General features: G+C 42.6%; 2 protein-coding genes across 2 annotated transcripts; one reads left to right on the forward strand and one right to left on the reverse strand.

Moving 5' to 3' along the window:
* Positions 1 to 752: 752 nt before the first annotated feature.
* Positions 753 to 10,361, forward strand: igfbp2a (insulin-like growth factor binding protein 2a). Its single transcript, XM_028954306.1, has 4 exons — positions 753 to 1,253; positions 6,747 to 6,922; positions 9,401 to 9,541; positions 9,664 to 10,361. Exons 1-4 carry the CDS (start codon positions 902 to 904, stop codon positions 9,820 to 9,822), a joined length of 828 nt encoding a protein of 275 aa, XP_028810139.1. The 5' UTR covers positions 753 to 901; the 3' UTR covers positions 9,823 to 10,361.
* A 72-nt stretch (positions 10,362 to 10,433) lies between these two features.
* On the reverse strand, positions 10,434 to 14,326 carry igfbp5a (insulin-like growth factor binding protein 5a). Its single transcript, XM_028954307.1, has 4 exons — positions 13,912 to 14,326; positions 12,556 to 12,746; positions 12,174 to 12,293; positions 10,434 to 12,097 (listed from the first exon to the last, which is right to left on the reverse strand). The coding sequence occupies exons 1-4, from the start codon at positions 14,243 to 14,245 to the stop codon at positions 11,954 to 11,956; spliced, it is 789 nt and encodes a 262-aa protein (XP_028810140.1). The 5' UTR covers positions 14,246 to 14,326; the 3' UTR covers positions 10,434 to 11,953.
* Between the last annotated feature and the right edge of the window lie 1,260 nt (positions 14,327 to 15,586).

Raw genomic sequence — 15,586 nt, forward strand, 5'->3', positions numbered from 1 at the left:
TTAAAATGTCAGCACGGCTGTTTGAAGGAAATTTCATATTACAGACTATTTAACTCGCTCAAGTCATCCTCAGAGTAGAGCATTATGGGAGGTCAAAATGGCCTCATAAACACAAGAGCTGAAAAAAGCCTCTTCATAAGCCTCTCAAAGTTTCTATCTTAAATGAAAATAAGCAGCACTGAGCAGCAGAGTATGTTGTCTTGCCGGTGCTGCAGTTTATTTGCTCTATTTATTTAGCCTGCCATGTCCTTGATGGGACTTACTGTGGATGAGAAAGACATTGAACAAACTTCAAATACGGACTCTGCTATGTGTCCAGGTTCACTCCACAGCAAAATAACATTCTTTATTGGACTCTCCAGTCTGAAATCAGTAAAATATCTGAAAGTAAAGAACGAACCTGGACCTGGCAGCTATTCCTGTCCCCTCCTCCATAATCGATAGATGAGGAGGAACTGATGTTAGGGGGTTAAGTGAGGGAAACTCACATGGGCCCTTTAGAAAATTCAGTAGAATTGAATAATCCTTCTGTAAAATATAATACAAGAATGTAAAACCAAATTCAACACAAGCAGAACAGACGGCTTGTGTCAGAACATCTACCATTCATAACGAAATGTTTAATTTAAAAATGAAAAAGAAGTAGAAGTAAATTTAAGAGAGGGATCTGCATTTACACGTTTATATGGCTGTGGTTGCTCTGCACGTCACGTGTCAGTGGCGGGTAAGTGAGTGACAGTGACGTGCGTTATTGCTGAGTGGCAGGTGAAGGAGAGAAATGGTCCAACCCGCGCCGGGACTGAAAGTGGACCGTTGATAGGACCCTGCAGAACCCAGTGTGGGCTTCACCTGTTCGCCCTCACTCTTCCTCTGCCTTACCTGAGGTTGCTGCTCGGAGAAGATGATGTGGCTGCTGGGCTGCGTTCTCCTCGTGTCCCTGCAGTCTGCGGTGCGAGCGGACATGGTCTTCCGCTGCCCCATCTGCAGCGCCGAGCGCCTGGCGGCGTGTCCCCAGCTGACGGAGACGTGCGCGGAGATCGTGCGGGAGCCCGGCTGCGGCTGCTGCCCGGTCTGCGCCTGCCGGGAAGGCGCGCCGTGCGGCGTCTACACCCCCAGATGCTCCAGCGGCTTCCGCTGCTACCCCGAGCCCGACTCGGACCTGCCGCTGGAGCAGCTGGTGCGCGGACTGGGGCGCTGCCGGCGCGTCGTGGAGAAGGAGGACGCGGGCGCGCAGCAGCGGGACGAGCAGAGCGGTGAGTGGGACCACGCAGATAAACTTGATGCATGGACCTCACCCCCTTCTGTCATGTTTCCACCTTTTCCACCAAATATACTTTCATCAAATTCTGTCTAGCACAGATATGAGCTTTTCAAGCTGCCTTCATATTTTGCAATTGGGGCCAACTCCCTGCTGACATTTTCATGGGAAAGGGAATATGAGAAATATGCGAGTACTGGACAGAGTGGACTCTGGACTCCTTCTGTAAATCTGTCACTGCCGGTCAAAGGATGATTGTGCTGGTGCTTGGTGGGTCCCTGCAGTGGGAGACCCGAGTTTCCTGCAGCTTTCCCGACACATGGACATGCACACACTGTTCATGTCCATGACCGTGTCGGACATTATGATCTTGTCTTTTTAAAATTTCACTGTAAAGGAGGAACACAAATAATATCTGATGATTAAGTTTTCGGGCTGTTCCCATAGCATCTTTAATGGCTCTAAAGCTCAATTGGGAATATGAAGTTAACCACCACCATATTTCTGGCACACAAAGCCTTCAAGCACCTGGCAGTGGGCTCAAAAATAAATGGCCGGCTTAGGACCCGTACCTACAGGGCTGCAGAGACAGTGCCCGCCGAACCAAAATAGACCTCACTAATCCCTCTGCTTCTGCAAAAGTGGGTACGGCTGCCATTCCTCCAGGCCGTTTGTTCAATCAGATGCCAAGAATCTTAGTGTGGCGAGCTCCAGAATAAACTCTTTCGCTCTCCTCTGCAGCTTGGAGATAACACAAACAATGTTAGAAATGTTATTGAGCAGAGGTTGAGGAAGGAGGGGTTAGTGGTGTTGTCAGAGAACGGTGAGGTCGGTCCTGGTGTATTTTTCTATTCTTCCTCACTCACACACACACACACACACACACACACAATGGAGAGGCATTCAGGGTTTGGAGGTTATGGCAATAAGGTGGTGTGATTCAGCCCTAAACCATTGCATTGGGCTGGACCCAAAATCCTTATTGCAGCTCATTTAATAAATCAAGGAAATAATCATGATACAGCATTTGTTTGGTCATTAATCACTTGCTGCTCTATTGAACTGAGCGTTCACATGTTTGTTGACTGATCGGTCTGAACTGTCATGTCATGTCTGTTGCATTATTCTTCTGGCAGAGGTTCAGTTAACGGCAAATGTCCCTGAGTCCTAATGGCATTTGGCCACATTCTCCATGTAGAAAAGTAAAAACATAACACTAAGACCACAATACTCATTGTGTGTATGCCTGTTTTATTGGGGATCAAATGTTTCAATAAAAATTAGGCCATGTTTCTGGTACAAACTAGTAAAACTGTGTTTTGTTTTTAACAAAGGTGCACATTTTGAAAATTCTTGTAATTTCTGAGCTTAAAGGAGCAATGAATGTGCACAAAAAATACTACTAAATTCTTATTAGTATTATAGACATTAATCCCCTAATGTCAACAGATGTCTTTGCAACTGCAATTGTTGGCAGGGTGCTTTCCCATCTGGTACCACCACTGTATCCCATAGTGGTACACAGTAGCAGTCTACTTTCACCCATGATCTGTCACTCACCTCTCACTTCACCCCTTGACTGTTCATTCTGTGGTTTGCCAGGAATGACATTAAGGAGAATTTATTTTTCTCCACACATATGGACAGTTTTCAAATGAAATACAAGCCCTGTTTGAGTATAAATTCAAAAGCATTAATATTTAGCAATTCAACTTTGAAGTGGGGAAATTTTAGGTATAGAATTAGTTACATGTTGTGTTACACATTTCTAACAGACTTTTACTAAAGTTGAATATGTGTGTTTGCAATTTGAGTTTTTGTCCTGGCCTTTTTAACTTAGGAGGACGGTGGTGTCTTCCTGCACTGGATTCTGGCTGGTTCTGGGTGTGGTGGTGGGGCAGGGTTCGATCCATGGCTCGGGCTCTGGCCTATCGAATTCAGTCCTCAGTAGCTCCAGAGAGTCCTGGTAACCCATCCTGTCTGTCTCTCCTCATTGCCACAAGGTTGTGCCCCAGCCCCAAGCTGACCCAGTCAGACTCGCAATAATGGTGGTGATCTTCTCTGCGTCGGCGAGCGAGGGAAGAGCAGCAAAGTTCACACCACAGGATGTTAAGAAGGGGTGGCATGTACCTGCTACTCCGGAGAAGGGTCCAGGCACATTTGGCACTTCCCATAGGGGGCTGGGCGCTTTGCTGGAGATGGTGGTGAGCGTGTTGTGTGGAGGGTGATGGACGTTCTCTGCAGCAGGCGGGGGCGCTGGGAACGTCAAGGCAGAGGGTAGGCTTGTTCGTGGCAGGAGCTGGAGACGCGGATTCCCAGTCCCGGCAGCGCAATTGCTGGCTGGCAACTTCCCATCGCTCTCTTCCACAAGCTTACCCCTGGGTCCCCACAGACCTCTTGACAATCGCAGACGGGCGCGATGGGTGAAGCTATGCTGGCACCAACCACCCACCATCTCGCTTCATTGTCACTCTCGTGGAAGTCACGTGGGTCGTCCACCCTGCTTACACCCTTGAGCCAGATCTCTGGCCATTCCGGCTGGAGCCGGCCCATCTCCTCACTGGAGGAACGCTCCTTGTTAAGAGTTCTCCTCTGCTTCCGTTGCCGCTTCCGGGTTTTGCGGATGACCCGGGGATCAGCGTCATACCGTGATGCTCCTCGCCATGGCTTGACCCCCGTTTCATCGGGAATAAACTGCTCAACCAGTTCTTGGGGGTTGTATCCCGGTCCTGGCGCATCTCGCCACAGAACACCCCGACCCCATGGGTGATCGTCCATCGCTGAGTTCTTCTGCATGGTTCTCCTCTGCCTCTTTTCTCTGAACTTTGCGTGGGGGCTGTGATTATTAATAACACAAACTAAATGGCATGAGGGCCAATAACAGGGGAAATAGAGGGAGAACAAAAACCAACCCGCAGGCGAGAGAAATGGTACTAAGGACACCAGGGACAAGACTTTACACCTGCACAAGACTAGGATGAATCTTCAAAATCTTCAATAAACAAGCAGCTTGAGAAGAGATCAACTGTTGGAGCAATAATTAGAAAATAGAATCACTGACAATCTCGCTTGACCTGGAGCTCCATGCAAGATCTTACCTTGGGTGGATTTTTGAAGTTGAAGTGTACATATGATGAAAATTACAGACCTCTCTCATCTTTTATGTGGGACAACTTGCAAAATTCTTTTTTTTTTTTTTAAATGTACATCAAAATATTAGTAAGGGCCTAAGAATTTGGCCTTGACAGAATTCGGTCTTCCAACCCTCCTCCTGAGAGTACTATAATTCATTTTTGCTGACTGACCCGACCCAAGCCCAACTAAAATGATAGAAATTCAGTATGAACCCGACTCAGCCCTAAATTTACAACTCTAGTCTATATTGCATAGAGGATTATACAGAGTTTGGGTGTGTTATTTTCATATTATATATTTAATGTTTCCAAATATAATTTCTGCTGATGATGTTAAGGACCTTCAACAGCCCTGTCCAGATCTCTGCCTGTCTCCTGGAATTTCAGCCATGCTCATGAGATTGTTCTGGGAGACACGGCAAATCTGGCAATAGCACATATTGATGTAGCGGAGTTGGACTGCCTATGCAACCTTTGGTCTCATGCTAGCACTAACACTGACTTCAATCAAAAGATATGGACAGTTTTCCAATGAAATACAAGCCCTGTTTAAGTATAAATTCAAAAGCATTCATATTTAGCAATTCAACTTTGAAAGTGGCGTAAGTTTTAGGAATAGAAATTAGTTACCTATAGTGTTACACATTTACTACAGTTGAATATGTGTGCTTGCGGTTTGAGTGTTTGTTCTGGCCTTTTTAACTTACGAAGGAGAATGAATACATAATGTATGTATGTACAAGATTTTACACCTGCACAAGACAAGACCTGCACACATGAGAAGGGGGAAAATGGCCGACATCTCAAAAAGCAGTCCAGTTTTTGGGGTTGTCTCATTGCTGCCCCTTCAGTGAACCTGTTTTTAACCTTATTAACTCTAAAACAACTGATACTGATTAACAACCCCCTCTGCTATTTAACTGACCAGATCAATATCCCAGGGGTTTCCTTTCATTTTTAGAGCAGTGTAAAAGTGGCATATGACATAAAACTTTTTTCACTTCATTTGGCTCCAGGAGTTTAAATTGTTCACTGTATGGATTTTGTTTGTCATTATATTGTTTCTAATTGATTGAGTTGAAAATTGATCTATAAAAATGCCCATTAAAGCAATTGAAAGTCTGGAGGATTCTGTTAATACTCAGTTGGATTGCTATAGGGTTAAGATTCACAGTAAGGTCTTTTGACTCTTCAGGGCTGAAGATCTTTACATGGGCTCAGTGACCTCCAACTGTCAATATATTGAACTTTTGGCATTCCTTACTTTTTTGTATTTCTCGATTAAATTTTCAGATGTGTATTCAGTATGTATTTAACCAGAATTTAATCAAAGATTGTCCCTATTGTTATTATTACTCTTTTTGTTAATACTACTACTACTACTAATAATAATATTTTGTTTGTTTATTTCTTTTACCTCCAATTAAGCATGCATGTGCATGTTTATAAATACAGTAAATATGTTTCACTGACCACACATCGTTGTGTGATTCTTACGGTCAGTGTCTATAATGTATAACTGTCCATTGTTGAAGAAGCCCAGACCTGTATCATGCTAAAATGCATGGCATGTCAAACACTCTGATAGTGCAGAGTCAGCCAAAACAGAGTGGCTTTCATGAGATGTAACCCCTCCTTTGGGTGCCTGGACAGAACACAGTGTTCAGACAGTGGAGCTCCTCTCCACAGGGCTGAGCTCTGTTGTGTAAAGACACCCAAAGTCTCAGGTTTCTCCCAGGAAGCAGGAATGTGTGAGGCGTGGAGGGAGGGGGTGCTGATTATGCAATGAGGGAAAACAATGGCAGGGCGGCAGTGTTCAACACACACCTGACACACTACACCACGCCACACAGTCTTGTCTCACCTGCTGTGGCGGCTCAGGAGAGCAGGTTGTGTAATGTTGAGCAGCTGTGTTTGGTTTTTCCTGAAGGTCATAGAATTGAGGCTCATTTCCACTGCATTTTTTCTGCAGATCAGTATCATAATGATTCTTCATCTGTAGCCTAGGCATCATCTCCTTGGAAAAGAAGAGGTCCTGCTCATTCCCCCCGTGACACCTGTGGCCGGCAGATGTGTGTGCTACACTTAGCTATGTTTTTACTCCAATACATTTTCATATGTTGGGAAGTGGAGGTGGGTGGAGAGGGTGTTTGAAAATTATGTGTTACATATATAGGGTGATAAAACCAATGTATCTCCAGCATTAGCAGCACAGCATACAGTTCACACAGTACAACCAATCCATGCGTCATGTACTTTTCAGTCATGGGTTGTGGTTGGGGCATTTTTGGTTGTGAAACATCTGTCTAATCAGAATCACTAAAAAATGAAGCAATGTTTGTGTGGCTGTGCAGGTGAGTTGCAGGATGTCTTTGAGGTGGGCCAGACAGAGACCCCTCCCATCAGGAAGAACACAAAAGAATCATGGATGGGGCCAAAGGAGAGTGCCATGCGGCAACATCGACAGGAGCAAAAGTCCAAAATGAAGTTCAACAAGGTGGAGGATAACAAAGTGCCACGCCCCAAGCTGGTAGGAAATCCTGAGGAGAATTAAAAAAAACAAATCAGAGAAATACCCAAAGCGCATTTCTCATTCAAGCAGCTAAATTGAACTGATGCGACACTGTCCCCTGCTGGCTAGGCCTCAGACTGACTTAGTTTCCATCATTTAGATACCCTTTAATGAGAGAGAGAGAGAGAGAGAGAGAGAGAGAGAGAGAGAGAGAGAGAGAGAGAGAGAGAGAGATATATATATATATATATATATATATATATATATATATATATATATATATATATATATATATATATTTTTTTTTTTTTTTTTTTTTTTTTTCATAAAAGGGTAACTAAATACATATATTCAAGGTGGGCATAGATTAATTTTTTTAATCCAAGACTGTAATCTTGGAGTAAATCTAGATTAATCTAGAGTAAGTAAAATTAATCTAGATGAATCCAGAGTGAGCAAAATTAATCTATATTAATCTAGATTATAGATTAATCTACATTAATCTACATTAGTCTAGATTAATCTAGATTAAAATGGCTCATTTGAATTCTGCCGAAGGCATTCAGAATATTGTGCTACCCAAATAATGACTAAAAGTAAGTCTTTGAGAACGGGTTTCACAAGCCAGGTGGCGCATTAGACCAGGGGCTCATCTCCTGTTTCCAAAATGCATCACAAACTGCTTGAGAAAGCTGTTCTACTATGATAATTGGTGATGAAAATAAATAATGTTCAATAAGATGTTCAATAACACAGTACTTGTGTTTACCAACTGTTTATTCAGTTAAATAGCTGCATCCATGTTACCACGTCACGTTTGATGTGGTAATTTCACAGTTCGAAGACTTGTTCTCGCCCCCTACAGTGCAATTTGGCTAGGTATACATCCGCGATAAAATATCAAGGTGAAAGTCATCATAGTGTAGCAGTTCTTCTTCTGCGTTGTGTAACTTTTTGATTTAATTTCTTGAACCACAAATGATGAGCTGACACCCAAGAGATTTTCTGTGCAAAGTGTATTCTGTACAAGGTCGCGTCAGAACATTGCGTCACACATCGCGTCTTTCTGCACCTCCCTCTACAATATACAGTATTGAAAGAACATAAAAAAATATTCACAAAATAACACACATGCAAAATATCCCTAATATGTACATAAATTAAAATGAAAGAAATAACTTTTATGGGGTGGTAGTAGCCTAGTGGGTAACACACTCGCCTATGAATCAGAAGACCCAGGTTCAAATCCCGCTTACTACCATTGTGTCCCTGAGCAAGACACTTAACCCTAAGTTGCTCCAGGGGGACTGTCCCTGTAAATACTTATTGTAAGTCGCTCTGGATAAGGGCGTCTGATAAATGCCGTAAATGTAAATGTAAATGTAACTTTTTGCACACAAACCCCACGCACCTCTCACAGCTCACGCCATGTGTCCAAGAGACCTGAAACGGGTCTCTAAAACAAAATAAAAGTCTTTAGGAAATAAGAAAATAAAAGACACAAGAAAAAATTAATTTACTTATAAATCTAGTGTAACCATTTAACTCCGGCACAATAGCTTGCGTAGTATAGACCCAGCTCCCAACACAACTTTGTGAATAGATTAACGGCGATATTTTTTTTATCGCCCGATAAGAGTCTCACGTTAACGCAGCACGTTTTTTATTGCCCGATAAGAGTCTCACATTAACGCAGCACGTTAATGCCAATAACGGCCCACCACTAATATATATATATATATATTATAGTATCGAATATTTTTAAAATAATACATTAAGAAAGCATGCTGTTGTCATATTATAAATCTGAAATTATTTTGTATTCCTCTTTACGATCCTATGACTGGATTTAGAATGATTTAATGGATGATTTAAAAACACAGCAGCCCAACACACTGCATTAGTGTAGCATCTTCTGACTGTTAATGGTCAGTTAAAATCACTGTCCCTTCATTTGCCTCAGCCAATCTCTCTCCATCTTCCCAGAAATGTAAATACTCAGTCAGGCACTGGGATCAGTACAGAAGCTGTCACTGCAGAGAGTCTGGTTTCCATCTTTGAATATCTTATGCTTTGTGGCAGAAATATGTCCATGCAATCAGTGAACAGGGTAAAAGTAACATCCACATGAATACCATTGTACTGCCTCTGCCAACTAATCTTCTTCCCATAGTTCATCCTGCTGCCAGGTCTTCTCTAGGTAAGCAACCCAATTGCACCCAGCCACCCACATGATGTATAAGCACAAAGATTTATTTACAAGGACACCTACTGTTTTTAACCTGTGGTACAGTTCTGATGGTCACATGCCCAGAGTACGTCATTTTAATGGTGAACTCAGGTCAGCATGATATTTTGCGAACTGTGGTGCAGTGTGTTCTGACACCTTTTAATTTGTGACTGGCATTAAAGGTTTAGATACTGATAGATGCATGTTGAAAAGTCATTTGCATAATTTTGTTGTCAATTCTGGATCAATGGTTTCTATCTACACAGACCCAGTGCCAGCAGGAGCTGGACCAGGTCCTGGAACGGATTTCCAGAATGCCATTCAGAGATGACCGTGGCCCACTGGAGGACCTCTATGCTCTGCACATCCCTAACTGTGACAAAAGGGGGCAGTACAATCCCAAACAGGTACCTGCTCGGCCATGTTCCTCTATGCCTCAGTTATGATCAGAACTTTAGTGCATCTTGCTGATGCGAAAACGATTTTTGTGAGTGAATGTGTGCATCATGTATTTACACTCCTGTTGCAGTGCAAGATGTCTGTGAATGGACAACGGGGTGAGTGCTGGTGTGTCAACCCCTACTCAGGTTGGACTCTCCCAGAATCACCTTTGGTGAGAGGAGACCCCAACTGCAGCCTATACCTGAGTGGACAGGAGTTGGAGCCACCTATCGTGCCTGTAAATTAGTCGTGAAGGACATCAGACAGACCCTGACAAGATCAGTATTTTAAAGGTTAAATCAAGCTATACAAATGTTCCTGTTTGTGTGTGAGGCCATGTAGATGTGTCTACAGCAACATTTATTTGCTCAACAAAGAAAGAAAGTAGAACATGGGCAGAGCCAAAAGACTAGGCAGATACTTCCACATCTATGCATATGTGCTTTGCTTTATTCTTTTAGGCTGCCTGTGCTATGAAGCACCGAGAACATGGTGGGAACCTTTAGATCATTAGGACACTAACTGTCTCTGCTCTCTTCATGCGCATTAACCAGAAAGAGTACTGCTGACCCAGCTGTGAGGATGTGAAGATGTTGCCTTCTTTCTGTAACATTACAAACTTGTATGTTTTGCCTCTGGCTTTCCTCCAAGCAGTGGTTGAATTGGTGTCTTGTATGGATTCAGGGTGTGTAAAAGCATACAATATGCCTGCATATGTCCTACAAGATGCAGAGGGCACAGTACTTTTCCATGTAAAGCAGCATAACATTAAATGGATGTAAACCATTCTGTCTCTTTTTGTCATTTGTCTATGAATCATTCTGTATATGCATTAATAAACATACTACATAACAAACATTTAGCTGCAGAAATGAATACATTGCTTTATTTAAATAAATGCTTTGTCATTACAAAGGGAGAACATGTGATTATATAAATTACAAGATGAATAAATATTACACAGTGAGAACCTTTTCTCTCTCTTGGTCATTTTCAGAAGACATTTAATCATTAAAGGGAAAGTCTTTGTCTTTGTGAAACACAGCACAGCACATTACCCTTGGTGAGCAGTGGGCAGCCATGGAAGGTGCCTGGGGAAAGGCATGCAACAAGTGTTGCCAAAACCCAATATTGAACCAGGGACCTTTAGATCTTCTGTCTAACGTTCTCCCAATGAGCTACTTCAGCTCATAGATTAAAATAATTATTTGCTGTATAGGAAACCGCAATTTATAAGCCCCCTGTTGGTGGAAGACCGAATTCACAATATATATATAAATATAATTGCATTTAAGATGAATAAGACTTGAATAACAATGAGTCACTAGATCAAAATGCAGGATTTATTCCTATATTTTTCCCATCTTGGTAGCAGCTTGCTGAATTCTTTATTCATGGTAGAAGACTTAAGCAGCACGATCTCAGAAATCATTATTACATGCTGTGAGACGTTTTTAAATTAAACTGCAGCATTATAAATCCAATGAACAAAATCATGTCCTGTACATGACAAAATTTAACTAACTAAATTTTAAAAAGGCACTGATTCTTTGGTTGTTGTTTAAATTATCTTTAGCAGTTAGACAGGGGAAGCTTTACTTTTTATTTTCTCATTTTAAGTGCCTGAGGGTTTTGTATAGCACCAGTAATATGCAGGCATTGATAAGAACGAACATTTACTTTTACTTGAAAGAGTACATAATCACTTTTACCTTCTGACCCAAACATGGAGAAAAAAATAGCTGATTACACCCAAATTCTTTTCAGCCTGGGACACCTTACTGAAGTCACTGGCCAAAGAGAAGTGTTTCTGTGACAGGGTAGGGGTACTCAGAATTAAACTTGTTTGGCCAGGTCACCCCTGCTGAAACGTGTCTAGTTCAGGTTAAGTGCCTGACTAAACAATGACATACAAGATCTCAAATATAATCTCTGCAGCACCAGCATGCAGCTAGCAACCATGAACTTTAAAACATGATGAGGCAGCAGGTGTCAAATACCTGCAGCAACATGGTGAAATGACATCACTTCGAAAAGAGAAATCCTTAACATTGTGGGATTTTGACAATAAAGGGGACAAAAACAAGAAGTGCATGCTGTTTGGTGGTGTATGTATGGATAGAAGTGCTAGCACTTTCCAGTCCAGACAATATTCTTAAAACAATCTACCATCTCAAGGATTTTGTTCCACTGCATCTAACAGGGTCTGTGTTCATGAAGAAGTGTTAGGTGGTAGTGGGTTGGATGATAAATCTGCCTCTGACTGACTGGAGGAAAACGGCACCATTAAACTAAGATTTGGAGTTGGCAATGTTCAGGCAGTGAGGTAAGAGCTGGACATGAGAAGCCCTGGTCACATTACAGGACAGAAGTCTTCCTCACTCATTGTAATTGCTGTTGCTGCTGATTTCAAAGTCCTTGCACTGGATATTTCCACTACTGTAGTTGGTACCAGGCATCTGGAGGCCATACTTGTCCACACACCAGCAAACCCCACGCTTACGACCACGAGATGGCTTGCACTGCAGAGATGTAGAACATGGAGAAATGAATAGCTGTACATTGCACCAGGAGGTCATCTCAGGCCTGCCAGGTTACCTGCTTGTGCTTGAAAAATCCTTTCTTGTCACAGTTGGGCAGGTACAGAGAGAGAGCCTGGACTCTGGACGTGTCCTTCATCCTTTGTATGATCCCATCCAGCTTTCTTCTGCATGGACCCTATAAACACAGAAACAAAACCAAAACTCTTTAAGCATGCAAGGCAACGACCAACTAATGCTTTTTTGGGATGGAAAAAAGACAAACTGGTTAAGAATTTACCAAATAAGAAGTTAAATGGAGCCTGTACAGGCCTGAACACTACAAATTGAAAGGGACAGTGCAAATCAAGCAATTTTCTAGATGCTAAAACAGTTCATTTTCTGCACTGAAAAACATCCAGTGGACACAAAGACCCCAAACAGACCCTCACGTCACTTACAAACTCAGGTTTGTGTTTTTCTACAATGATTGGGGTATAGCCCAAGCGGTCAATGGTCCGGAGCCTCGTCTGATGCCTCTTGTGGTCCTTGCGCATAGCCTGGGCTTTCTTACTGCTGATGCGGTCCTGTGGCAAAATGGGCACCCTAGGCTGTACTTCATCCACCAGAGGGTTCTCTGGCGCATCCCATTCTAAAAGAGATAGAAACACTTTGATCAGGAAAAACAGGGACACTGATTGTAGGCATGCTGAATCATGAATAAAGATTATGCTTCTTTGCCAAATCTACCTACAGAGTGGCAGCCAAGTGGTAGGATGCAGAACCGCAGGGGATTATTTTTGGCCCAGACTTTTTACCTCCTGCCACAAGCGAATGTTAGAAAACATCCACTAGATTAAAATAGCCTGCGACTCCAGACATTTCTTTCCCTGTTATACAACTTCAATTGTTCATGGTGGAAACACAGGACTTAAGAGATTTGCAGAGGGAAATGCAGCATGTGATCTGCAACACAAGGAAATCTATATGGGCCATGGTGGATTAGGTAGAAAACTGCCACTGAAGAGCATGCTCACCCCCCCCCCCCCCCCCCCCCCCCCCCCACACACACACACACACTCTCTCCAAGGTATGAATGACAGATACATGCATACATTAAAAGAAATTGTCTGCAAACATTTCATATGCTCGACATTTAAACAAATTAGCAGGTCTAATTAAAGAAATTTCCATACATGGTGCACCACTGCACACAAACAAATTTAATTTATTTCACCCTACTCCTTTTTCACGTAACATAAACTGCCATTCAGAACACAACAGTTTAACAGTTTAAACTCACATTTTTAATGTATTAATCATTATAACCCACCCCCAAAGAGTATTTATCATCTACTATTTCTTCTGCCTAGATGTTCTTGAAACCTGGGGATGACGGACCCAGTTTAATCAAGTGTGCTCTCTAGAGGAAATACTAATACTAAATACTAAAATACTAATACTACAAATACTAATGTGTGCCAGCGCAATAAAATTATTTAAAAACATACCACCGATATGCTTCATTTAGAACATCAAAAACAGTTTAGGTTTTTCTCATACAAACCTGGTAATACTGATTTCAAAAACATTTTTATGTAAGAATAAGAGAGGCATTGGAACTGCCTCAAAGCAGTCAAGAAAGCTTTTTAGAATAACCATCATTTAACATTAGTGAGCATTTATTAACCCCCATAGCCCCCAATTTTTCCACTGTATATCAAAAGCTACGTTTGTAGATGCATACGTAAGTCCAGGATATGAAAAAACTGTTTGATAAAGGAAGGGAAATCCCACAAGTGGCAGAGCTGTCTCACCTTGGGCTGGACGGAGAGCTTTGTAGACCTTGTCGTTCATGCACAGCCCTTTCCCGTGCAGGAGCGCATGGAGCGGCTTCTCCTCTCCGCTCCGCGGTAGGCAGCGGAGCCCCTGGGCGCATGTTCCGGTGTAGACGCCGCAAGAGTCGCCCTCGGTCAGGGCGCAGGTCATGCAGCAGCCGCAGCCCGGCTCCTTCACCGCCTGGCAGCCGACAGGTGCCGGGGGACACATGGACAGCGCCTTCTGATCGCACGGCTCGCAGGGCACGTAGGAGCCGAGGCAGCCGGACAGTCCCAGCACACACACGAGCAGAGTGCGGAGAGCCGGCGGCATGGTGGCACTTCAATTCATGTCCTTCTGGAGGACGCCAGTCTTACCGATTCCTGAAGCGCTCTGCGCGGCGCCGCTCCCGCGGCCTTTAAAACCCGGCGGAGGGGGCGGGGCCTGTCCGCCCAGGTCGTTTTTTCCACCAGCACGACAAAAAATTTCCCACTCATCTACTGCAAAAATAATAACAATATCCATCCAAAAATATGTTATTTCAAAGGTAAACTATTCTTAACTATTTACTTATTTTGGCCGTGCTATTGCATGCATTCTGTTTCATTTTCTCCAGAAAGGGACAGGTTATCAGAGACGAGGTGAGACACTGACTGCCCCTTTTTTGTTGCCATGCATTTATTTCTGTCCTTCAATATACATCCGTTTTTATAAGCAGCACTTAAAAATAGAAGAGTCAGATGCTTGACAGTTCTCATGCATGCTTTTTCCTTATTCTTCATGATGTAGTCAGTACTGTACATGAGCACACATGCTGACACACTTTATCTAGTTCTGTAAATCCTGAGCATGGGTTTGACCTGACACTCCTGAACAGCCATAGTATGAAAAATAATAACAATTTGCCCATGCACTTTAATGCGATTTGGCTGTGGAACATTCTTTAAATCTCTGCCAGTTTGGACATCATTTCCATAAATCTGAGGTACATCAATGTTGAAGACAAATGATGCATGATAGATTGCCAACGAACAGTCAGCAACAGTTTAAGTGGGATTGCAAAACTTTCCATTTATCACATTTATAGTCTACATGACCTTTTTGTACAAAGCCAAGCCAGATCTGACTAATCCTCATGAGACCCCTGATGCCAGATGCAAAATTTGGGCTCAATTTACTCAGCACATCAGCTGAGTAAGGACTAAATACAGCCACAGTCTTAGTTTCTATGAAAGACCGAAATAACCATGCTGACTACTGATGTTGGTAAGGAAGAGGGCATTCAGACTGACAGATGTCTGCTTCATAATAAGTTATATTGTGCAACATTCACTGCAGCTATTTGCAGCAATATTAAAAGACTGTACTCTGCTAATGGAAAAAATGAGTTGGCACAGATATTTTGTTGGAAATGGAACGGGATCATTGTTCCATTAGGAATTCCACTGTTTTGCCTAATATTGATAACAAACTTAAACAAATCCCCTTTGTAAGGCCATGGATGAAAATGATCTAGTCCTAATGTGGTAAAATGACCCAGTTTCCCCCATACTGCTGTTTATCAAATCAATACACTGAGGTTTTTCATTGGCGAACTTATCACCCTAAATGAAATTTAATATACTTAAAAACATGTTTTAAAATGAATACGTTGAATGAAAAATAGTTTTAAAT

Source organism: Denticeps clupeoides, chromosome 15 (assembly GCF_900700375.1).
Source record: "Denticeps clupeoides chromosome 15, fDenClu1.1, whole genome shotgun sequence".
Classification (NCBI taxonomy): domain Eukaryota; kingdom Metazoa; phylum Chordata; class Actinopteri; order Clupeiformes; family Denticipitidae; genus Denticeps; species Denticeps clupeoides.